The 26,058-nt window shown below is 39.1% G+C and overlaps 1 protein-coding gene across 3 annotated transcripts in view; it reads right to left on the bottom strand.

Annotated features, from left to right (window-relative positions):
* Positions 1-24,029, bottom strand: part of CACUL1 (CDK2 associated cullin domain 1) — a 68,022-nt gene extending 43,993 nt beyond the window's left edge. Inside the window, exons 1-4 of one of the 3 annotated variants that reach the window (XM_079137165.1) lie at positions 23,730-24,029; positions 22,851-23,530; positions 2,891-3,017; positions 1,912-2,014 (exon numbers count right to left, since the gene is read on the bottom strand). In XM_079137165.1, the coding sequence (XP_078993291.1) occupies positions 1,912-2,014; positions 2,891-3,017; positions 22,851-23,193 (573 nt within the window). In that variant the 5' untranslated portion in view covers positions 23,194-23,530; positions 23,730-24,029. Of the gene's footprint in view, positions 1-1,911; positions 2,015-2,890; positions 3,018-22,850 lie in introns of all 3 variants that reach the window. The other 2 variants (XM_079137166.1, XM_079137167.1) reach the window with 2 other exon arrangements.
* Positions 24,030-26,058: the final 2,029 nt, after the last annotated feature.

The following is a 26,058-nucleotide window of genomic DNA, read 5'->3' as shown; positions in this document are numbered from 1 at the left end:
ACATAAACATTAGCAATCACAGGACACTAATTATGCTACCTTTCCACTGGTACAGGTCAGACTTAACTGCCGAGCATAAACATTTACTGACTTATAGTTGTGCCAGACACTAAGGATAAAAAGACAAATGAGATGGATTCCCCACCCTCTAGGGGGGCCTGTGAGATAGTGTAAAGTAAAAATGATAACACAACACAATCATTGCCCTAATAGAGTTGTTATTGCCAAGATGCTAGGGGCCCATAAAGCAAGAAGCACCAACTGTTCATTCTGTTCTGTTCTGTTCTGTTCTGAGGGGAGTGCAAGAGTTCCAGGAAGGCTTCACACAGGTAGACAGAAATGAGTTGAATATTGAGAAAAGAAGGAAAAGATTTTGCCATGCAGGAAGCAGAAGAAAAAAAATGTCTTACAACTTAGTATAAAAGGACCACATATTTTAGTAGAGCTATTTGATTTTAAGGTTGGGAAAATTTACAAGAAAATGTTAGTATGTTTAACCAAGAGACACACAAGTGCTGAGTGGCAGAGCTGAGACCATAGCTCTGGGTCCCCATGTTTTGAACCACTCCTTCTTGCTGTTTAATAATGATCACAGGCTTCATAATCTTACAAAAATAGATCATTTTGAAGCTAGTTTTTTTTTTTTTTTTTAAAGGACCAACTGTTGAACTCAAGGTGGGACATATATTGACTTTAAAAATACTTAAACTCCCCATATCATGTTAACTTTACATTTATTAATACACTTGTTTTTAAATACTAACATTAAGAGACATAACCCTTATCTAGTTTTAATCTTTAGTAAGAATCATTCCTTTGTTAATATAAAATTAAAAATGATTTATTTTCATAATATGCTATATTAGCAGTGTGAAGGAAAACACTCTGATACACAGATGACTGGAGTGTAACTTAGTAAAACTTTTGTGAACCTCAAGATGGACTTGGCAAATGATGTTACTTATGAGACTAATAATTCACTGCAGCATTGTTACTAGTAAAGCAACTAGATATTCACTAGCAATAAGAAAAGTACATATTTGACTATAATAAAATTTAGCTCTGATGATAATTTTTAAAAAGCTACTTAATGCAACAACAACTGTTTGGAGTAAACAAGATACTTCAGACCACAAGGTATATGAGGAACATTATCCAAGAGAGTCCATCCCAGCACTTACCAGAAAATGTGCTTTATTTCAGAATTGTTGGAGCAGTTCCTAATTGTGTAGCAATTCCTGCTAAAGGACTTTCTAGGTATCATGTTATTTCTATTCCAGAACTGACCTGGCTGACCTTTAAGCACTGGAAGTTATACTGAAGCTTATCAGTACAGAGGAAAGGTGGGGACCAGGAGGCCAAGTGCCCTCTTAAACTGAGTATTTCCTACAGTCAGTCCTCTCACCACAGACTGTAAGAGCCAGCATGGTACTCATCCGCTATAGGGAGTTTATCAGTAGTTGACCTCAGTGTTCATATTGGCAAGTAAGAGAAATAAATAGGCAAACTATTCATCAAATAATATGAGTTCCAGAAAAAAATTAATAATATGTTGTATATGTATATATTTATGCTATGAAAGTCACCAAATATTAAAGTGAAAGAGAAAAATAAGGTTTCAAGTTAAAAAAAAAGTTTACATAGTAATTTAAGTAATTTAAGACCTGGAACCAGTCAAGGTCTTAAATATATTCCATCTAAAAATTTCTATAATTTATGTCATATTTTCAAAGAATCTACTCTAAAGATTAGATGATTTAGTCAATAATCAACTAGGAAATATTTATAAATTTACATCATAACCAAATGAACAAGATTCCAAATATATATAATGTATATATATTGAACAGTCTAGTTTCATCCAGCCAGAAAAACCCAAAGAAACAAAAATCAACACTATCAGTTCTTTACCTGCAGCTCCTTTGAAACTCTCTCTAAGTGGTTAGTTATCTTTTTAATCAGATCACTATACATCTGTTCCGAGTGTTGCTGGCATACACACTTGTACACACAACTGTAAAAACAAACAAAAACCAAGTTAATGAAGATGCACTTAACTCAATCTAAGGTGAACACACACTCTAAATATACTGCCAGTGATCAAATAATTCAGACTTAAAACCAGTGACTGAACACAACTTTTAATAAAAATTTGCCCTCCCCAATCAATGTCTGGATGGAAAAGATATCACCACTAACGGCAAATAATCTGAAGCATTCCAGCACTAGCTATTCTAATACTGCTGATAATCTAGGGTCTGAAATGATAACTTCTTAAAAGTCAGGTTCTCTCTTGCTATTTTTTTTTTAATAAATCAATGTCAAAATAAAGAAGAGAGCAATAATCAGTAGAGAGAAAGTTTCTAACTCACAAAAATGTTTGCAGTATAATCTCTTTGTACATGAGTTGTGTGGAACAACATAGTTGTCATTTCTTCTTTGCGTCACTGTGCTGATCTCATACCCCACCCCAGTTCCTAATCTATTGCTTTCATTTACCAGGAGCTGAGAAATAAATTAATCAAAGGGAGTTAGAACTGTGTGTCAATAAACATCAATGGGTTCAAGTAGAGTCTCTCTGTGAGACTAAAAAGTATGTATCTCTACACTAGACACTTCAGTCACTCTTGTTTCCTTGATGATCTCCAATTTCTGCACTGCAAATGGTAAAGGTGGCAAGCTAAGGCAGTAAGAAGTCTTAATTTGAAAACCATTTTGAATCAAAAAGTATAAATCATACTTGCTCCAATCCACAAGTGCAGAATATATAAATACTTCAAGTCTCACCCTGTGTATTTTATATATCACAAGCATGCATGCTGTCATAACTGAAGTTGCCCTGAACCTCAATATACCCTTTCAAATCCAGATAAATTAAATCTTGACTTACCTGTATATCTGTTCATAGGATATGGGGATATAGTCACCAGGACTCTGGGTTAAAAGTTGATCTATGGCACCATCCAATTTTGGCCAGTATGTGCTCTTATAATCTTCAATAGTTATAACATTCATTACTACAAGTAAAAAGTAAAATAAGTATTACTATGTGCCATGAAAAGTGAACACAAATCATAGCATTTTACACTCTCAAATTCCTTCTTTTATTACCTACCCATCACATTTCAATTAAAAGGGAAAATATCTGGTCAGGGAAGTTAAGCAGTTATGAATCTGCCCATCTTTAAAAGTAACATAAATATTATTTGCTTCCTTCCCAGTTTTCTGTAAGTTTCTGTCATCAATGAAGCATTTTCAAACATGCTGACCCTCAAAAGACACTGTCAATTTTATGACAAAGTGACCTATCAGTGAACCACAGAAGGTTCTACTAGGAAACAACAAACACCAGTGATATTTACAGATGTTCCTGGGAAAATCTACCTAATGATAGGACTATAGGTATTAAGATCTAAATGCTAACAGTCATAGAAGAGGCTGCCAGAAAATGTACCGAGCTTCATAGTGCTGCAAGTAACTCTTAGTTATCACCAGAGCTCTAACCTGGGCTCTTAACTATGTGCAACTTGACAAGCCCAACCGAAAACCTGCTCATGATCTGGAGCCTGACATCAAAGGCTTACCTTATTCCTACGGGCAGACTCATTCTTTCACTATAGGTCTTACAAAGCATTTGTAACAGCTGGTCTTAACAATTTTGAGATCCTGGGGTGACAGCTGCTTCACAACAATGGAACACTAATGTTAAAAAAGAGATACCCAAAGAGTGTATGATACCCTGAGAGACAGGAGCTAACAAACACTGAATCAGGTATTTTGCTGTTTATTCACCAGAAACTGGGGTGCAGAAAAGTCAAGTGGCGACTTCCCCTAAGAGCACATGCCTAAGTACTGGCAGAAGTACCAGGTAAAGGAAAGGCTTTGTATCATATTGACTTCCAACCGTGGTCATTCAGTTTCAAGGTTTTTTTTAAATTTATCATCTTTATTTAATATTTTCTTTAAACCAATTCAGTTTTGCTTAAGCTTATCTTAAAGGACACTTGAGGATTGATCTACTGAATCACAGAACTACATAGTATAACCTTAACATTATTTTGCTGGGGCTGGTGATGTAGCTCAGTGGTAGAGCACCTGCTTAGCATGTGAGGCCCTGGGTTTATTCCCCAACATGGAAGGAAAAAAAATAATATTTTCCTGAGTTAAAGAAGCCAGACCCAAAAGCCTCCATACCTTGAGCTCTACTTATATGACACTAATAAAGGCAAAACTATAGGGAGAAAAACATATCCTTAATTCCCAAGGGCTGGGTTTTAGGTAAAAGGATTATATACAAAAATTATCATGGGGCAATTTTTAGGGTAATAAATTGTTTTGTATGAACTATGGTATTAGATACCACATCCATGCATTTGTCAAAACCAACAGAACTGTATGCCACAAAGTGAATTTACTGGCTGTCAAAAAAGAAGAAGAAATCAACAAGGCTAGTAAACTAGTAAAGGTGAAATGCAAACTGTGACAAATGTATCTAATTTACAAATGAATCAGAACTCACAATGAAGAGAATGGAGAGGAAAGGAGTATTTGGATTAAATGTAAAACTAAAGACAAAAAGAACTGCATGCATATGCACGTACACACACATACACACACACATACACGTACGCACGCACACGCACACACCCCTAAACTTAGGTTTAACTTAGGTCTAACAGGTTTTGGATGGACCCATTCCAGCCGCAGTGCTGAGAGTAAACCAATTTAGTAGGCTATGATTTCGAGGAGAGATTTGCTGATGGATTGGAAGAGAGATCTAAAAGAACATTCGAGGATAACTCCAAAGTTTTTGGCCTGAGCATCAAAAGACAGGGCTGCTGTTTACTAAGACGAGGAACAGAAAAAGCTTAGGTTTATCTGGGGGTATAGCAGATACTGCTGGTTTGATCTTAAATGTTCTCCCAAAGCTCATGTGTTGAAGACTTGATCCCGAACTCAGGAGTGTTCAGAGTTTTGGGGAGATGACTGGATCGTGAGGGCTCCAACCTCAGGAATGCATTTACAGATTCACAACATAACGGGTTTTGAGGGTGGTGCTTTGTGATAAAAGCAAGCTCTCTGCTCCCCAGCTGCCATGAGATGAGCAGCTTTGTTCCACCACAAGCTCCCTGCCATGCTATTCTGCCTTGCCAGAGGTCCAAAGCAATGGGGCCACATAAACTCTGAACCCATAAGCCAAAATAAACCTTTCTCCCTTTTAAGTTGTTGTGCTGTGATATTTTGTCACAGCAACAAAAAACTGACTAACACACTCTTGTACACAAAGGCCAACTTTCAATATCTACAACTGCTTGCCTCAGTGTTCTGTCTAGCTGCCAGAACTTGCTCTAGAGAGGGGAGAGGCAGGCTGTGAGTGGTGGAGAATTAGCCCCAGCGGTTTTCAACCAATGGCTAATGAGGATCCAGTACCATTTCCTCAGTAGCTCCCCTGTGCTGTCAAGTGAGACAACAGAGACACGTGTGCTACACTGACACGCAGAGTTCCCCACAAGGATTAAGCTCACAGTGGTGAGACTGATTCTGCCAGCTTCCTTACCTTCCCGGTCTCACTTCCTCAACTTCCTTACAAGTGCTTCCTGGTCTCACTACCCTGTACTTAAAACTACTTGTACTTTAAAAAAAAAAAAAAAAAAAAAAGGTGGGGAGGGTTTCTTAAAAACAGAAAAGCCACATCACTTGCCATTAAACTGATGGCAATATAGAAATAAATATAATGTTAAATTCTAGCAAGATCCTGCTTCCTGCCTAGTGTTCTGAACCTGAAGTTTGCTTTCCCTGTTAAATAAAAGAGATTGGCAGATGTTGAAAGATATACACTAGCTCCAAAATACTACCTTTCTGCTCATGTAATCTAAAGAATTCAAAGAAAACTGAAAAGACAATTTATACTCTATGTGATACTGTTAGTGAATCCCTTATCAGTATACCCCCAAAGCACGCTCTGCACCAGAAGCTGAGACCTGAAGAAGAGGAGTAGAGTGCTCACAGAGAAGCTGAGAGAAACACAAAGCCAAGACCCCACACACCAGTCCTTGGGCTTCTGGCTGCTGAGCTCAGCACACCACACCACAGGGTCAGCCGCAGCTGAGCACTCCTACTTCCCACCTCAGCAAGCTACTAAGTCAGAGACATGAAGGAGGAAGAAACTAAAATGTAAAGTCCTCTAGCTGTTAAAAAAAAAATTAATGATTTTTTAAAAAAGAAAATAAAAAAGTCCTCTAGCTCTAAGGACAGGACGGAGACCCACTTTGGAAGCAGTGACTTACTGACGCCACTCAGGCATCTTTCTCATTTTTTTTTTAAATGCTTTGCTTTTAAAAATCTTTGAAAAGTGACATTTTTCAAAACTGACAACAATCTGAGGAACAGTAAAGAATCTTAAAGCCTCTTTCCACATACAGAAAAAAAAGTTACATCTATTTCAAAACATATATAATATGCCTCTATCTTCAAATACATTTTATTTGAAAATCAGATGAAGAAGTCAATTCAGCTGACCTCACATGCTAACTAATGTAACCTTTTTCTCAGGCCAGCCAGTCCTCACCAGTGGCAAGAGAAGCAGAACTCGGGTGGGTGAGCAGGGGCAGAGCCAGACATGACCTGAAGAGCGGGCACGAGCTGATCTCTGCGTGTCAGTGTAGCACACGTGTCTCTGTTGTCTCACTTGACAGCACAGGAGAGCTACTGAGGAAACTATGCTGAATCCTCATTAGCCATTGGTTGAAAACCGCTGGGGGGTATGGCTAATTCTCCACCACTCACAGGGCACGAGTGCTGTTAAAGCACTCTGAGGAAGGCTCCCCACGGTCCACACTCATGATGACAATGCAGGGAAGTTTAAGATATTGATTATTTCCTTGCTATCAGCAACCTGATCCCCAATCAAAAAAACAAAAACCATTAGCAGTTTGTTCCATTTACCAGCAGTTTTAACACAGAGCCTCAGGTGTGTAGGTGTGTAGCCATGAACTTTAAAAATCAGATATGCGATTAGAGAAATGAAATCCCTTTCAACTTTCACCATTGAAAAATGTGGACTAACCAAAAGAAACCACAGACAAAATTCATGCAATAAAATAACTAGTTTACTATCTTAAAAAGGCAACATGCAGCGCTCCAGGGCAGAACGCAGATAACATGAGATCTTAGGAGACTGAGAAAGTCATATAATTTAGACAATATTTTTCAAACTTATGTCTTGATTTCAGTAGTGCAGCATTAAGTATATATTAGAAAACATAAGCAAAAAAGAAAAATCACTCATAATTCCCCACCAGGAATTATGAGTACACCAGTCTTTTTTTAACATATATCTTCTGTGGTTAAAGAGTAAATAAGATTCCCAGTGAACTAAGGAATTCTTGAATTCTACCTTTTAAATTGCCTTTCTGGATATAATGTGCAACATCAGCAAATGTGAATCCAAATTAAAACACAGAACCGAGATAAAAATTAAATCACCATTAAATTACTAAATTTTATCTAAGATTTTCCACTTCAAAATAATGGATTACTTTTTAAGCCATTTTTTAAAGCACTATAAAGACTGCATTGGTGCTGCACACCTGCAGTCCCAATTACTTGGGAAGCTGAGGCAGGAGAATCACTTGAGCCTAGGAATCCCAGAACAGGCTGGGCAACCTGGCAGGGTCCCAAATCTTAAAAAAAAAAAAAAGGAAGGAAGGAAAAAAAGAGCGGGGGGGCGGGGGGGGGTTTGTTCTATAAACTCAGATGCCTACAAAGCTAGGCCAGTAAACATAAGTTAATAAATCAAGTCTGGTACAAAAATTTTTAAAAAGAGTGAACTGCATGTACCCTCTAGAGACATTCAAGTTAAAAAAATTTAAAGATTCTTGGTGTAAGCCTCAAAGCATCACGTTACACAAGGCTTAAACCTAGAAACAGATAACAAGTTCATATGTCCTAAATCCCACTGAGAAGGCAGTTTAACCAAACTTTACTACAGTAAAATGAAATAAAGTCTAAAAATACATGGAACAGCTGGAAACAAAAGTTTAAGAAATACTAGGTTGCTAATAAATAGGAAACTACTACAGATGTATAATTCATACCAGGAATAAACACTCATCCTTTTTTTTTTTTTTCTTACCAAATAACTTACTAAAACTTGACTTTATTTATTTATTTATTTATTTACTGTCGGTCCATTCCAAACTAGACTTAAGCCCGGTGGAGAAGAAATTCATAGAGTACCAACTCGAAACAAGTGGTAGGTATTCAATAATGTTTGAAGTAGACTAATTTAGTGTCAAAATGAATGGTTACTAGAAAAAATCCAAGGCATACTACTTAGTAGTTGTTTTGGAATTAAGGCTTAAATCATATTTCATTTCACACAGGATAAAGTACATCAGGTTAACCCTATTAAATAATCCTTTGGGTGATTTTTGGTGTTATTTCTTTGAATTTATTCAAGAGGGGAATAAATTCAGAAATTACAATCAGCATTACTCTTTCACACTTGGTTTACTGTGAAGGCTGATCATTACCTGCTTTCAGTGGTTCTCAAAAGTCTGACCTCCAGAGCAGCATCAGCAAAGGCAAACTGCCAGATCAGATGTTAGGTGGGACCCTGTATCTATCTAACAAGCCTGCTCCAGGTAACTGTCAAGGTTGCTCAAGCTTGAGAACCAGTAACTAATGCCACTGCATCAGTAGCTTAGGACAGTCAGGGGATCACCTTAGAGTTTCTCTTCTGTGGCTTGATAAGTGGTTTGTCAGTTGGCAACAATTTGAGTTAAGAGTCAAATAACAATATAATCAAAGAAAATGTTAAAAGAGTAGCCATAAACTGTTTCATATCAAAGACTCACTCAAATTCTACTCTATATCCCTACTCCACATCAAAAAAAAGTTGCTTTCAGTTAGAATTGATAAGACTATAGTAATGACAATTCTAAAAGACTTAAGCCAAATTTAATAAGCTAAATCACATCTGAAATAAACTTTTTAGATGAACTAAAATTAATTACAAATTTGGTAATCAGAATGGAGTAGGCGAAAAGAACTCTGGATTATCTAATTCTAACCACTATCTGCTTTCTGAAAGAAAACTTACAACTTCTTGTGATCATGTTTACTCATCTATCAATAACCACCTAGTAAATATCTGTTGTCCAAAACATTACGGCTGGGCAGAATGTTCTGCTCCCTGAAGCTCACAGGGACGACTGAACTCTTTCAAGTATAAGAGAGTAAAGCTAAAGGTCAAGAACAAAACTTTCAGCATGAGAGAAGCCCCTGGCAATCAAGAAAGGGCAAAATCAGAGTGGAAGAGAAGAATCAGAAGCTGAACCAGGCAGTATATTCTAATAAATAAATGGGAGGAGATAAGCTTTATTTAAGACAGAAAAATCCTAGCTAGTATTTACTCAAAAGGAAAGTAACTTTGATACAAAGCAAACAGTGATATTTAGTTGATCCTCAGAGAAACTGACCAGTTTAAAAAAAAGAAAATAGTAAAAGGAGTTAGTAAAATCTTTAAATATCCTTTTCCTTATTAGGAGAAAAAAACAAAACCTGCACTACCTACACAGGTATACTTTGATTTGCGAATAGAACAGAGTAGCTAATTTGTTAAGTCCTAGTAAAGCACTTATTTTTAAGTGGGGTAAATACTTCCAAAACCTGTGAGCTTTAGGTGTTTGGAGAGTTTCTAAGTGATAGGGTTTGTGGTCTGCATAATTCAATTGAAACACTATGGACAATTTCAAATATCTGTGATCATTCTCTTCCTAATAACAGTATATCCATATCAACATGAAATTACATTCATTATATACATAATCAGATAACACTAATGTGTTATTTTATGTAGGTCCTCATTAACACATTCTTTAAGGGTTCTGTGCTACCTAATCTCTCACCCCATATAAAAACAAAAACAAAAACATAAAAAACAAACAAAAAGTATTTTGGTCCAGGTAAAGTTATAACTGTATCAACAACTGACACTATCTAAACTGTCTGGCTTTCTATAAAATGAACTACCTCTTCCCCCAAAACACTGTAAAACTTGTATGAGAAATACAATGATACTGTTTTACTGCTTAGGAATTCACACATTTTCCAACTTGAGGAAATGTAGTAGGAATAGCAGAAACTTCCTTCATTACTACTATTTCCAAACAAAAACAGAAACACTACCTAGTTATCGTGGCTACCAGAAAGACTAAGATCTTTGTTCCTTTAGAACAATGATCACACAAGTTTCACAATTACATCACCTAGAGCCTGTGACATAGTTCCTAACATGAACAGGTTATGACAATACACATATGAAATGGTCAAGGACTCCAGGTCATCTATTATGGTACCAACTTCACCTAATCCAAAATTTCAAAAACGTCAAAGTTATTCAAACTTCAAAGTATAAAGTATTATCAACTGGGATTATATAGGTATAAACTGCTGGTTCCAGGTCTTCCATGATTTTAAAATTCTCTGGTGTCTTCCAAGATATAAACTGGTCAACTCTCCTTGGCCTGAAGACCAAGAACATATGAACTGCTGGGTACAGTGGCACTTGCCTATAATTCTAGCGACTTGGAAAGTTGAGGCAAGAAGATCGAAAGTTCAAAGCCAGCCTCAGCAAAAGCGAGGTGCTAGGCAACTCAGTGAGACCCTGTTTCTAAATAAAATTTAAAAATCGGGCTGAGGATGTGGCTCAGTGGTTTGAGTGTCCCTGAGTTCAATCCCCAGTAACTGCCCCCCCCCCAAAAAAAAACTTATGTATTTGAAGAAGTCAAAAAAGGCAGGTGCTGATGTGAATCCCAACAATAAGGAAGCCACTCTTGCTCTGCCAGACCCAAGAGGTTCAGGACTTGAGGACAGGATACAATGAGGAAGAGATGGAAAGGGGTGGGAGGTGGAATGGAGATTGACAGCAAAGTCTGTAGGCTAAAAAGTAAAAAGAAGCTAGAAAAGTGTTCTTCCATGACAAAACTGGAAGACAAAGTATTAGAACTTGGAGACATAGATACACGTGAGGCAGGGCTGGGAGGTGTGAAGCACAGGGCCAGTGGAGTAAGCCAAGTCAGAAGTCAGCACAAGAACCACTCCCGCATCTACCTTGCTCCTTTGCTTCCTGCCCCACCTCCCACCCCACCTCTTCTCAGAAGATCCTCTACAAAACTCAAGAGTTCAGACATTCACATATGAATATTTAGAAGTTCCTCAACAAAACAGCAGCTCTGCATTTAATCAGTCAAAGGTTAAGACCAACACGCTTGACAAGGTCCCTATACACACAGAACTACCTATTAACCTTTTTCAGTTTTAAATATGAATAGATGGCTAAGGATTTCCAAAGATTTGCACTAAGTCTCAGAGATGGAAGCTCAAAACAAAAACTGACAAGCTTTAGCTTTGTTTTTAAACAAAGATAATTTAAGTACAATAAACTTTAAAAAACAAAAACTCATATGCTCAAAAAGATAAAAATTAAAATTACTATAATGAAAAAGAAGTCATCTGCCCATGTATAAAATCCAGCAGAAGGATGAAAAAAAAAGAAAACATCCAGGAACTCTCTCAGAGCATTAAGGGTAACAGAATATAATAAAAGTTAAAAGACTTAAAAGATCAAAACAGGAAATTCAACGTTTCACTACCAACTACCATGTTCAATACCAACAATTTGAAAGAAAGGGGATAATAGTAGTACAGAGAATACTGACATGCTACTATAAGAAAATACCCCACAAATTTTCTCAAAGGGAAAAATGTCACATACAGAAGAACAAGAATTAAAATACCACCTGATCCTCCATTCATTGTAACATGCAAGTTTAAAGTAGATGAAGCAACACTTAAAAAATTCTAAGGCAAATTTCACTTAAGAATCCTATACCTGAATTGTCAATGAAGTATAAAAGCACTATTAAGATATGTTCTTTCTATATAGCTGGGCATGGTGGGCTCAGGAGGCTGAGGCAGGAGGATTCCAAGTCAGGAGGATTGCAAGTCGAAGCCAGCCTCAGCAACTTAGCAAGGCCCTATGCAACTCAGTGAGATCCTGTCTCAAAACAGAAAAGGCTGGGGGTGTGGCTAAGTAGTTAAGCGCCCAGGGTTCAATCCCTGGTACCTATGCATTGGCCCTAAGCAATAAACAGGAAAAGGGGGAAAAAGAGGACAGCTTCCCAGGCAGACAGAAAAACAAACTGATTTGTTTGAGCATTTCAAAAACACCAGTCATTAAATGGTCAATCCAATGAAGCTGCTAAAAAGTTTAAGACTATGTCCAATAAAAAGTATGCAAACAGAAATAGGGCAACTAATAGCAAAGTTCTAGGTGAAAGAAAATGTAATCTGAGTATACTTTTGGCCCTTCAGGGAGCATTTATGTAGCTATAATGTAAATGTTTTTTATTAAACCAAAAATTGTGGTATTAAAAGAATTGGAGAGATGAGGTATGTGGAAATATGAAAGAACTAAATTCTCATCCTAATAACAGCAAGTCAATAACACATAAGCATGATAAATTAAGCAGTAACAATATTAACACATTGAAATATGTGGATAAATGCCAGAAGAAACATATAAATCAATCATAGTCAAATGGTTGGCTTTGGGTAACAGTTTTCAGAATAAGAAGGGATAGGGGAGGGAACCACAGATTTTTATTGTATGTTTTTTCCCACAATTTGAACTTTTAAATTATAAGTCTGCACTATTTTAATAAGCACAAAGTATTGTTCTTTTTTAAAACTGAAGAGTTTGGTGAATCTCGAATTCTTAAAAATGGAAAAAGAAATCTATCAGGATCAAATACTTATTTCAGGGTTTCCAATATTCTTAGGTGCAGGAAAAAAAAAAAAAAAAAATCCCAGGATTTACCACCAACTGCCCTGGACCTCTCTCCCTGAATGTTCTAAAGAGACATCCACACTCACACCTTTATTCCTTTCATACGTGGGTCAAATTCAGGGCCAGCTGCACAGTCATCCAAACCATCAATCCTGAGTCTTTATTCTCTCTCTCTGGCACATTTTTGTAGACTCCAGTCCCTAAACATCTCTAAAATCTGAAACCTCCTTGCCTCCAAAGTTTTATTTGTTCAGGTGTCCACCTCTTGTGTAGACTTAATTATAACCCGTCCACTAGTCCAGGCTCCATTCTCTCCACTCTCACACCAAGACACAGAAGTTTTCTCCCTTAACATCCTTCAGGGCTCCAATGCCTACAGAAGAAAATCCTCCTCCTAACATGGCAAGTCCTTCACAATCCTGCCCTTTCTATCCACCCAGGTTTGATTTGTGCCACTCCACTCCCCACACCCTGTGTCCCAGAAGTCATTTTGACTCCTGGCCTCTGGCACAGCCTGCCTCCTCAGCAAGGAAGTCTCTGAGTTCAGTTTCGCCTCCCCCACAACCCCAAAGTGTCTCTCCATTTTCACAGGAGAACCCCTCTTTCTTCTAGGCTACCAAGAAGGTGCACAGCTTCACTACAGCATTTAATCATAATGTACCATAAATCTTTGTCTCTCCATCACCTCCCATGTTAAAAATATCAACTTGGCATACAATAAATAAACACTTGAATTAAAAAAATGACGTGCAGATGTCTAATCAGCACACCTACAACTACATATTCAGATCTACAGAGGTTAACAGCCAAATGTCCACAAGAGTAGAGAGTAAAAGCCAGTCTGCCCGGCCAAGACACACTACAAAGGGATAGCTACAGTAAATTTTTACACAGCACTTAACAGTTTACAGTGTGGTTACATATGGTGTATAGTTTATAGAGAAAGTAAACAGCATTGATTTTCTTTAGGGATGTGACCTGGGCTTACATAAACATTAAAATGGCTTTCTCTTGCAGTTTCATCAATGACATTTTATGTAATAAAGTGTTTTTTTAAAAAAAATGATAAGACCAAACTGCAGAAAGATCCTGATGCTGGGTCCATGGCTCAGTGTTACAGCGAGCTTGCTGCATTACACCCCCACTTCACTGCAAGGTAAGAAAATGCCAGACTGTCACCAGAGATGTCGCAAACAGTGCACACCTTAAGATATGAATGCATTTACTGATCTAATTGAAAAAGAATCAACTCATCTGCAAACCAGCAGATAGGTCCTGATCAATTACAGGATGACCTTAAGATTTAATAAAATCAGTTAACACTTTCATTCAGTTCATAAGTCACACTTTTGAGTCAAGTTAATTTTTAAAAAACAGAATAATTTTACTCAATTTGACTTAAAATTCTATGAAGCTTCTGTACATCTGGAAAAGAACCATTAGTGACCAGGTTAAGTAAGTGTCCTCTGATCCTGGAACATCATCATCAGTCAGTGCGAGATCCCTTCATTTGGTGTTTGTTTAGTCGTGTAGCCCCAGCCCTGCATGCCCTCCTTGTCCACACATAAAGCCATTCTATTCTGTTGAATACATTTGGAACACAAGACATGTGGCATTCTGATGTGATAAATCAGATGTGCTAATCTGAGTTTAGAAGCTTTAAAAGCCATATATGTTTCTATTTCTTTTCTTTGCCTCTTCCAAGAAAGGCAAGGTTCAGAAAAGAGTTGCCTGCTCTTTACAATGAGATGGCATATGGAGAGCAGCAGGCAGTTTTCAGCCACTAATGTAACATGAGCAAGAAATAAACCTTTGTTATATAAGTTCCTGAGATTTGGTGGTTATTTTCATAGTATGCTGACTAATGTTGAATGGAAAGTTACACTAAAAATTACACTTTCCGGTCGGGCATGGTGGTGCACACCTGTAATCCAAGTGACTTGGAAACCTGAAGCAGGAGGACTGCAAATTTGAGGCCAGTCTCAGCAACTTAGCAAGACCCTGTCTCCAAATAAAAACTAAAAAGGGCTGAGGATGTAGCTCAGTGGTGAAGCACCCGTGGCTTCAATCTCCAGGACCTCCTCCCCACAAAAAAAATAATTAGGTTCCACCAAGAGAACACATTTAAGGGATATTTGGAAGACCAAATCAAAACAAAGAACATTATTATTGTTGCTAATGTTCCAGCAAAGTAGAGACATGAGAGTTTGTAGCATTCAAATTCCAAATCTCAGTGGCTTCTTGCTTTGGATACCTAGAGGAGTTTCTTGCAGTGAACTGTGACTGATAAGAGTATTTGCCATTAAAATAGTTATAGGAAACAGACTGTCAAAGGCTAGAAAGTCACTTTTCTGATCTCGATGGATTTAAAGGGAGTGATGACACAGTTCCAGTAGTGCCTGGCACTGCTGTAGTAGCCAAGTGTTACTTAACCATCACTGCAAACAACTGGAATAAAGTTCTTAAAGAAAACAATTTGGCAGATTGCTGTGATAATTATGATGGAAATAAGAAATGCAAGACTATGGAGTGGGCTATCTGACCTGATGCACTTCTTTAAGCTTTGCACTAAATGATTAAGTCAATAAAGAGAAGACCAAAGAGTAAGCATCCATGGTTGCCATCCACACAGATGCATATGATACACACATTTTTTTTTTTGGTGGGGTTGGTACGGGGGATTGAACTCAGGGGCACTTAACCACTGAGCCACATCCCCAGCCCTGTTTTGTACTTTATTTAGAGACAGGTGTCTCACTGAGTTGCTTAGCACGTCACTAAATTGCTGAAGCTGGCTTTGAACTTGCAATCCGCCTGCCTCAGCCTCCCAAACCGCTGGGATTATAGGCAAGCGCCACTACACCCAGCAATACACATGTCTTAAAAGAAAACAAATAAAAAGACACTTTACACAGATAGGAACAAAGATAAGACTATTCCAACCTTTATTATAAGAAATAATGCAGTTCAAAAGATGGAAAGACATCTAAAAAGTACTGACAGGAAAAACAACACAAAGCAAAACAAAAAAGGCTGAGTACGTAGAAGACTACATCCAGCAAAAATAGCCCTAGGAAAATGAAAGTAAAAACAGACAAAAGCTGAATAAATTCAAGGTCAACAGAACTACACTATAACAAATATTAAAGGACAAGAAAAAGAAAAACAGATAAGGAAACTTGGATCAAAGGAAAAAACAGTGATAAAAACACTATTTAGGTTAATATAAAATTCTTTTCCAGCTTCTGATTATTTAAAAAATTAATGTCACATCTTATGATTCTATTCATATGAAAAATCCAGAACAGGTAAACCCACAGAGAAGGTAAGCAGACTGGGGGATGCCACGAGCTGGGGGAAGGGAAAAACAGACCAACTGCTTAACAGGCATAAAGTGTTACCACAAGGTGACAAAAATGTTTAACAAAAATATTAAACTAGATACAGGAATAGTTACACAAGCCTGTGAATGTACTAAATGCCACTGAATTGTTCACCTAAAATGGTTAATTTTGCCGAGTGTGGTGGCATACATCTGTAATCCCAGAGACTTGCAAGGCTGAGGCAGGAGATCTCAGGTTCCAGGTCAATCTCTCATAAGCGAGACCTTGTCTCAAAATTTTAGAAAATAAATAAAAAGTGCTGGAGTTGTAGCTTGGGGTAGAGCACCTCTGGGTTTAATCTCCCGACTGCATAAAAAAATGAAATAGCTAAATTTATGTTGTGAATTTCATTTCAGTTTTTAATAAAGATAAATAACTTTTTAAAGCAAAATGAATAACTGTGTATTTGAGGAGTTATGACATATACAGAGGTAAAGCTATATATAACAACTATCATAAAGTACAATATGGGAGAAATGGAAGCATTCTGATATTAAGTTTTTATATTATATATAAAGTAGTCCAAATTATTCGAAAGTAAACTGTTACAAGTTAAATTTTCATGTTGTAATTCCTAAGGGCAAAAGACTATGCTAATAGGCAAAACTGGAGACAAAACTAAATTATAAAAAGACAAGAAAAGAGGGAATTAAAAAAAAAAAAGAATAACATATGAACTAAGTGAAAACAAATAGCAAAATAATAGATTCAAACCTTACTATACTGGTAATTACATTAAGTGTGAAGAGTCTAAACAAGGCCATCAAAAGGCAGAGATTTTTTTTAAAAAGCAAAATCCAATCATACGTTGTCTACAAGAAATGTACTTTACACAGATAAGTTAAAAATAAAATAACTGGAAAAGCTGTATCACATAAAAAATAATCCTGATAAACCTAGAACGCCTATCAGAAAAAGTGCTTTTCAGGGTAAGACAGACAGCAATAAAGACAGACATATAATGATAAAAAACCAAGAAGACTAAGAATCCTAAACATGATGCACCAAATAAAGGATTAATGGGCAGAACTGAAGCCATACATACATGGTCAGTTTTTTTTGTTTTTGTACTGTTTAGTTTTTTAACAAAGTTGCCAAAGTCAGTATGGAAAAAATAGGCTTTTCAACAAATAGTGCTGACATAAGTAGACACCCATATGAAAGAAAGGAAGTTCCACCTTTATCTCAAGCTACACGCACACATCAAGTCATAATTCGGATCACAGAACTAAATATAAAAGCTAAAACCATATAATTTCTAGAAGAAAATGCAAAAAAAAATTTCTGGACTTTGGGGTATGCAAATACTTCTTAGGATATAAAAAGCACAAGCCATGGGGGGGAAAAATCGATAAATTGGTTAACATCACTGTTAAGAAAAAAAGACAAGTCACAGAATGAAAATACTCATAATATGTATTATCTCACAAAACATGAAACTAAAATTTGCAGCGAATTATTTATACACAGTAAGACAACCCCAAAAATGAGCAAAATATCTAAACAGACTCTCTCAAAATTGTGAGACAGGCCAGAAATCACATGAAAAAAGCCAAAGGGAAATGTACAAGAGAAATGCAAAATAAAACCACAATGAAATACTACTACTCACCCACTAGAAAATCTAAAACTTAAAAGACTGACAATATCAAGAAAAAGAAGCCTGGCCTGTACACATATCAAAAAGTATTTGGAACAACTGGCACTGTCATATATTGTTGGTGGGAATGCACAATAGTGAATACACTTTGAAAAATGATTTGGCAGTTTCTCACAAAGCCAAACGCATAACTAACATATAAACAAAGAATTCCATTTGTAGGTTCTTATATGACAATTTATGTCCAAATGAAACTGGTTGTTCATAGCAGCCAAAACTGAAAACAACTCAAATAAATAGATGATGTATGATAAATCCAAAAAAAAATAAAAAATAAAAAAACCTACATAGCCATAAAAGGGAATAAGTAACTGATACATGCAAGAACATGGAATATCTCAAAAACAGGATAAGGGAAAGAAAACAAGCACAAAATAATACAAATTGTATGATTCCACTTACAAAAGCCTCTCCTTACAGAAAGCAGATCAGTAGGTAGCTGGGGTGAAGGCAGGGTTACTGACTGCAAAGAGGAATAGGCATATCTTAGAGTGGTGAAATAGTTCATCTCTTGATTGATGCGGTAGTTACTACTGGAAGAGTTCTCCTTGGGTTTCAGGTACTCCTGCAGGGCTAAGTGCAAGGCCCTGAGCAACCCTTCTCCTAAACCTTTGCTACTCTGCATCTGGTACACTTGAAAGATAAGGGAGTCTCCCCCCTAAACAAGCAGCAGGTTTGCTTACTGCTTTCTATAAAAGCAGTGGATTCCCCTCAAATTCGGTGGTCTTCAGCTGCAAAACAAACACAGTAAAGAAGCATCCATTGTACTAGTGTGTCATCCTTGTGGAATTTGGAAGGAAGGGGAACTTAGGCAAATATGGTGATTCTTATGCTGTTTGCTGTGCTGTGATACATTCCTTGTCTCTGACCCAGGAGTCTCCCACTTCTGTCAGCATCTAGTAACAGTAACAGGCTAGCTTTTAACTTGCAAGTAGGATAAAATCAAATCTCTGACAAATAACATGGGTCAAAATTCATCAAACTGTATACCTAAAATGGGTACACTTTACAGAGCAGAAGGGAGATGTGGAGAAGAAAGGAAATGGACAAGGAGGAAAAGGTGAAGGGAGGAAAAATGAGGAGGAGATAGAATAAAAGAGAGGTACGCAAGAGGAGGTTAGGACACCAGAAATTCCTTAGCATGTGGAGGAATGAATCCAGACTTATGAAGACTTAGAGTGGATTTACTCTATCTGACCCTCCTAATTTTGCCCCTCCTACACACACACACACACACACACACACACACACACACACACACACACACACACACACACACACACTGTGTTCTGAGAAGGTCTTCACCAAGGAACTGAGAAGTATATTGGTGAGGGAGACTCTAATTGGGGGGGGGGGGACACGGGGGGACGCAGGTGAAGAAGGCAAGGTTGTCCTTTATAGTTCTGGGTAAAGATGAACAAAAATGCCATTAAAGACACTCTCTGGTACCAATGGGTTAGTTCAATTCCAATAGTGACAAAGGATAAGTAGAAAAAGGTCCCAGATATAAAGTGAGCATGGTTATTTTAATGAGCAGCAGGGTCAGAGTGGTTATCAGAATGGCTTGGATCTCTGGTGGTAGCTAATAATGGTGTCATAAGAAAAATAAAACAGGCAGTATACCAAGATGTTCCTTGATCTGTATAATGGGAGTGGGGGACTCTTAAGTATACCAAAGATCTCACTTGAGTGAATACAATGAAGAGCCATAAAACCTCACCTAATACCCAGATTGAACCTGTTCAGACACAGAACCCCTGGAACAAAGGAGAGGATGGATTCCAAAACTGCTTCAAGAACATACCTAAGTCTTTTTTCTAGCCTGTTTCAGTAAAACATGTGGCTATCTGTTAGAGACAAAACATTTGGGAAATGGAAATCACTCAGATTTTTCAAGGATTATGAACGCTGGCTCTGAGCCCATACTAACCCTCAGGGACCCAGCATGTCACCAGTCAGATCAGGGACTTAAGGATATCACAAGATAAATGGCATTTTGGCTTCAATCCAGCTCACAAGGGGCCCAATGGATCCATTGTCCCACCCTGTAATTTCCCCAGTTCCTGAACACACAGGTAACAGCTCCCTGCAGTTAGGGTTATAGTGTAGGAAGGGCCAACTAACAAACCCCACAACAACAAATAGTACATCCCTGTGGGAACAACAGAGAATACCAACTTCAAAGACTTGATGGTGATTGATATGGCATTCGAATTTCACCAGTCTACCTGGCCAGAGCAGACTGTGGTAAATCACACCTCGTAGAGACCTCAATAGCAATTGCTCTTCCAAACATGGCCTGATCATTAGGACAAACCAACCATCCCAAGCACATAGTATATATTCAAGTTTCCCATTTCAAAAAACACCAGCAGTTGTTTTCTCCATCACCGTCTTGGTTCAGGGTCACATCAACACTTGGGCTATCTTTCATTTTCTGGTCCACAGCCTTTGAGCATCTCAACAACACACAAGTCCACTGAAACTGTCAGTCTACCGACAAATGTGAGTTTTCCTATATCCCCATATCCCCATCTGTACACTAACACTATCCAGCTTTTTAATTTTTGTCAACCTAATAGCTGAAAAAAGACATTCCACTATTCTTTAAATCTGATATCTCAGATAGTAATACTTTCATCCTTTCTTAACATTTTCTACTTTGTAAGCTCCTTATTGATATCCTTTGCGTACTTTTCTAAAGAAGTGGCTGCCCTCTTATTATTATCCACAATTCTCTTGTCTACTCAAATCCTTCATCACATTTAGGCTCTTTAAATATTTTCTATCATTCTTTCACCTGTCTTTTCATAAATGAAAATTCTTAACTTTTATACAATCAAAGACACTAATTTTTCACCTTTATAAGCTTTTGAGCCTCTAAAGATCCTTTCCTGTCCCTAGGAAAGCGCTTCTTCGACATTTCCTATTAACTTTATAGTTCTTCTTTCCACATTTAGGTCTTTAATTCCTAGTCCATTCTATTTATGCTGTGATTTGTTTTCCATATACTGAGCCAAACAACCTATGGTCCTTTATCTAGTGATTTATAATGTCACCTTAAGTTCTCAAATATACATAGGTAATTCTCTAACCTCTAATTTGTTCCCTGGGTCTATTTTTCTGTTCGTGCACTTATACCAGTTGTTATTACTACAGCTTTGAAATATTATGTTAACAACAAACCAAATGTCATTTTGAAAGCATTTAAACTAAATTTCTAGATTAAACTGGAGAACTGACATTCTTCTAATAACTAATTTGGTCCAAGAACATGGGAACTTATACAATTTAGATACTCTTCTAGTTCCTAACGTTTTTCTTGGATCTCATGTATTCTTGAGTTCCTTCCTAGAGACTTTATAGTTTTGTCGCCACTCTTGTATATGATATCTACTTTTGACTACTAATCTGTGTAAATATTAATTTCTGTAGGTTGATGGTAAAATCCAACAATCCTTTTAAACTCTTACTGTTTCTCTAATGATTCTTCTTGGTAAGTGATTAAATTATCTGTAAGTTATTAGTTTTATCACTTCCCTTCCAGTCTTTATACCTTACTTTTCTCTTGCTGGATTAGACAGGACCTTTCCTACCATGTTAAAAGTAATGATGACAGGGGACATCCTTATCTTGTTGTATCTTAAAGTAAATATAGCTAACTTTTTTCCATTAACTATTATATGTACTCTGTTTTTGGTAATGACTTTTACCTAGTTACCTTGCACTCTCAGCTTTCTAAGACTTTATCATAAATAGGTGCTGATTTTATCAAATGGTTTTATAGCATCAATTGAGAAAAGTCATGGTTTTTCTACTTTTTTCTCTTAATGAGATAAACTACATTAATAGACAAGCGTTATAGATGTTAATCTTTCACTAAAGCAGTGCCTTGAAGACAAATAAGGTTTTTTGCTATTCTCATAAAATTTTTTTTGTTTAAGGTTGTGACTTCCTATCAGCATCAAGGCAAATATTTTCTCTGCACAGCTAAGTGGACAATAATTGCAGTGCTTGATAAGATTAGTAACTAGAAATCTCCTGCTTTACCAGATGTCATTTAAAACTTGCAGTCATTTAACAGGAGAGAAAAACCTTGGCTGTGATGCTCAAATTCATTTCCATCACCACCAGCACAAAAACCACCACCGAGGGGGGAAAAACAGTCAAAGCAAAAGCACTTTCTTTCCCTAGCTATGAAAGCACACATCCTGGTTGGGGTCAGTTTTGGGTTACAAAACAGACTTTGGTCTTCAATCTTTCTGCCTGCAGCTGAGGGTTAAGGCAGATCGCTAACATAGCAAAGTTCAACCTGCAACAGACTTTTGTGTTTGGACACATGCTGAATTGCTTATTTTTATGAGCACTGGCTCTGGAAAGTGATTTTATACACTAGCTTCAAAACGGATGTCGCGGCTCCCACTGCCTTAGGATGCAAAGTGTGCCGAGACGCGAAGAATACGGTGTAGATATGGGCCAGCTTTCGATTTCTGACTTGTTTAACGTACGCAGGCTACGAGCACTGCTACAAGCACACGAACACACCAGTTGCCAGATTTCTTTTCTCTTTCTGGCTGCAAAAAGGACGGAAAGCCTCCCCTACCGAAACTCGGGCGGGCAGGCTTATTTTCCCCTCCCCTCTGAGGCCGAAACTTTAAGAGGGGACGGAGGAGAAAAGAGCTGCCCACTGCTGCGAGACGGCCAGTGGCGATAAGGATCGCGCTCGTGGCACAACTCGGGGCGGCGGACGTACCAGGCTGCTTCCCTAGGCCAGGTAACAAGAAGCCGGGCCCGCGCGGGCGGCGGCGCGGGCACCCGGCGCGGGGGAGGGGCGGGAGGGGAGGAGAGGAGACCCCGGCCTGGAACAAAGGACGCGGGGCTGCTCCAGGAGGGGTGGATGCGGCGTCCGGGCGGGGAGGAGAGGCCGAGGCTGCCGGGGAAAGGCCGGACTCACAGAACTTGGAGGTGGAGGTGTTGATGTTGATAGTGGAGCCCGGCGTGGGGGCGGGGGCCGCCTTGGCCACGGCGGCCGCGTCGCAGCTCTTCAGCATCATGATCACCCCATTGGCCTCCGGCCCCAGCGGGAGCCCCTCCTTGGGGCCTTTCCTGTCCACGGAGACGGCGGGCACGGCCAGCAGCTGCCCCCCCGGAGGCTCTCGAGCAGGGACTGGCATCGACGAGGGGGGCGGCGGGGGCTGCCGGAAGCCGTCCACGGCGGCCTCCCAGTTGTTGTGGTTCTGGTCGTCCATCATCGTTTCGTAGATGAGTACCTCCTCCTCCTCCATGCTTTCCTCCATCCTGCTGGCCCCCGGCACCCGCCCGCCTCACAGGCACCTGCCGCCCGTCTCAACCCCCGGGCCAGGGGGCACCGCAGCCTCCTCGAGCTCACATCGCCGGGGGCCGAGACGGGCACCACGGCGAGAAGGGCAGTGGCGCACCGGGTCTCTCGCTCTGCACCGGGCCGACGCTCCTGGAGACACAGCTGACGGCGGTGGGCGCTCCGGGGCTCTACTTCAGGGAGAGGCAGCCGTAAAGCAGCGGCGCCCCTCACGCCATTTTACGGCAGCTTCCAACAGGCGGTTGGAAAGGGCGCCGGGGGAGCGGCCAAAAGGGCACGTGGTGCGAGTGAAGAGCCTGGAGAAAGCAGAGCGAAAAGGGGCGGGAGCTGTTAGTCACCCCCGCGCAATAGGTAGAGGTTCGCCCCTCCACGGCTGGCCGGGCTCTGAGAAGGGTTGGGCGACGGGTGCCGACGAGCTTCGCCGGCCCCGCCCCCGAGCCGGCCTCACGTGATAAGGGAGTTTGGCCCGCGCACGCGCGTTCGCAGTCTGGTTACCAGGACGACCAGGAGCCGGACGGCACCTGAGGACTACTTCCAAGTCTGAGTCGGCTGAAGCCGGGGCGCTGGCCACCGCTCGGTGGTGCTTTTTTCCCACGCTCGCTGGGTCTCCCGGACCTTCGTACCGCGGAGTGCCTCGCAGCCCCGGCCTTAGCGTGGGGACAGCGGTGTGAGGCCAGGAGACGCCTCGGGGTGCAGGTTATAAACGTGCCCAGCCGCCTTGGGCGGACTGTTCACGGACCATTCCTCAGCCCTGGTGACCCAAAAGCGGCAGAGTGGCGAAAAACATTAATGCGTTCGAAATATTGATGGGGTTTTTTGGTTGCTGCTGGGGATTGAGGTCGGCTGAGCTGCTCCCCCGCCCCGCGGGCGTGTTGTCCAAGTTCTTTAGCTCTTCTGCTCGCTGCGGACGGAAGTCTTTTTTTTTAATTCTTTTAACGCCACGCTTCCTGCACAGTTCCGCAAATCTGACTACCACTTGGAGGTGTGTGTGTCTTGAGGCCCAAGGACGAAAATGACGTGATTCTAATTTCTTTCATTCATCAGTTAATTTGCATTTTGAAATTATAGCAATAGTGGTAGTATATGAGAACATATTTTATATTTTTTTTTCTTGTGGAGCTTAGTCTAGCTAAGGACTAGCTAGATGATAAGGACGTTGTCTAGGAAAACCCTCAATTAGTAGATAATGAATCTTTATTTCCACAAGATAAGTTATTAGTGTCAAGGAAAGAACTGCTTCAGCAAATTGTTACTTATGAAATACTTAAGTATCCACTTTTGTTTCAGCTTCCCTATATTTTCCCACTTGATTCTGAACTATATTTAATTGAACGTTTTTGACAATCACTTTGGTATGATTTACTCTCAGACAATGACCTTTTTTTTTTTCTTTTTCTTTTTCTTTTTTTTTTTTTTAGCAGCATACGTTTTAGTCTATGACCCTGGATCATTTGGGAGGGTTTTTTGTTTGTTTGTTTTAATTTTTTAAGTAGAAGAGAACTGAATGAAATGAGACAAAAACATATAAACTTAGAATCTCAGGCCTAATTTTTTTAAATAGAAAAAGGAAACCCAATCATGCCTTTTTATGATAAACAATCGATAGTTTTGTCATCAATAAACTCTCTGGATAGATGACAGGTGGAGTGTCCAGAGACATAGGTCCAATACACAGAGAAGATATAAAGGATCCAATATGCAGGTAAGATATGAACATTATAAATGTTTCTCTCATACCACAGCAACCAAATACACAAAGCAAAAACTTGACAGGATAAGAAAAAGAAAAACCTTCCAGAGTAGGTGTATAGTGTATTTTATACATATATCTAATAGATTGCAGCAGGTTGAATGTAGCCCCACAAAAGATGGTTCCATTCCCTAATCCCTGGAAACTGTGAATGTTGAGCATATTGGGGAAAAGAGTTTTTGCAGATGTAATTAACTCAAGTACTTGGTACATGGAGCCTGGATTATCCAAGTGGGCCATAAAAGCAATGAAAGGGGTCCTTAAAAGAAAAAGGCAGAGGGAGGTTTGTTAGGGTTACAAAACACAGGGAAGAGGAGGCAGCGTGTGACCACAAAAGCAGGGACTGGAGTGACATGGCCACAAGTCAAGGAATGTTAGCAGCCACCCAAAGTTGAAAGAGGCAAAGAATGGATTCTCTAGACCCTCCTGAGGTTGTGCAAACCTGCCAGCACCTTAATTTCAAACTTCTAGCTTCTAGAGCTGTAAGAGAATACATTTCCTCTGTTTTAAGCCCTCTGTAGTGATTTATTACAAAGCCACAGGAAACTAGTACGTAGGTCAAAAGGACCAAAATTTTTTTTTAAACTAGAGAATCAATAACATGAATTACCAAGCTTCATGTAGCAGTTATGTATAGAATGTTGTCTAAAAACTATAGAGTACACATTTCTTCCACATTTCTTTAAATGTTATGTGAAACATTTAAAAAATCAAACATACTGGGACCTAAAGCAAGTCTCTCTCCACCTAAGGATTGGTATAGCAACCGCAGTCTCTGACACCTGTGCCAAAAGATAACTAGTAAGTCCCCACATTTCTGTTCTTCCAGTGAACTCCTGGTTCAGAAAACCATAATGAAAATTTGAAAACTGAAGGGACTAACAGAATAATGTGACTTCCATCCTAATAAAGCCCTGTTGCACGAATGGTACGAATCTACATCATGCACAACCACAGAAACGGAATGATGTGCCCCATTTGTGTACAATGAATCAAAATGTAGTCTGTAAACAATTTTTAAAAATTTAAATTAAAAAAAATAAAAGTATAAAAATCCTGTTTCAGGAATTCTCA

This window comes from Sciurus vulgaris, assembly GCF_902686455.1.
Source record: "Sciurus vulgaris genome assembly, chromosome: 4".
NCBI lineage: Eukaryota > Metazoa > Chordata > Mammalia > Rodentia > Sciuridae > Sciurus > Sciurus vulgaris.
This window is presented reverse-complemented; position numbering and strand designations above follow the sequence as displayed.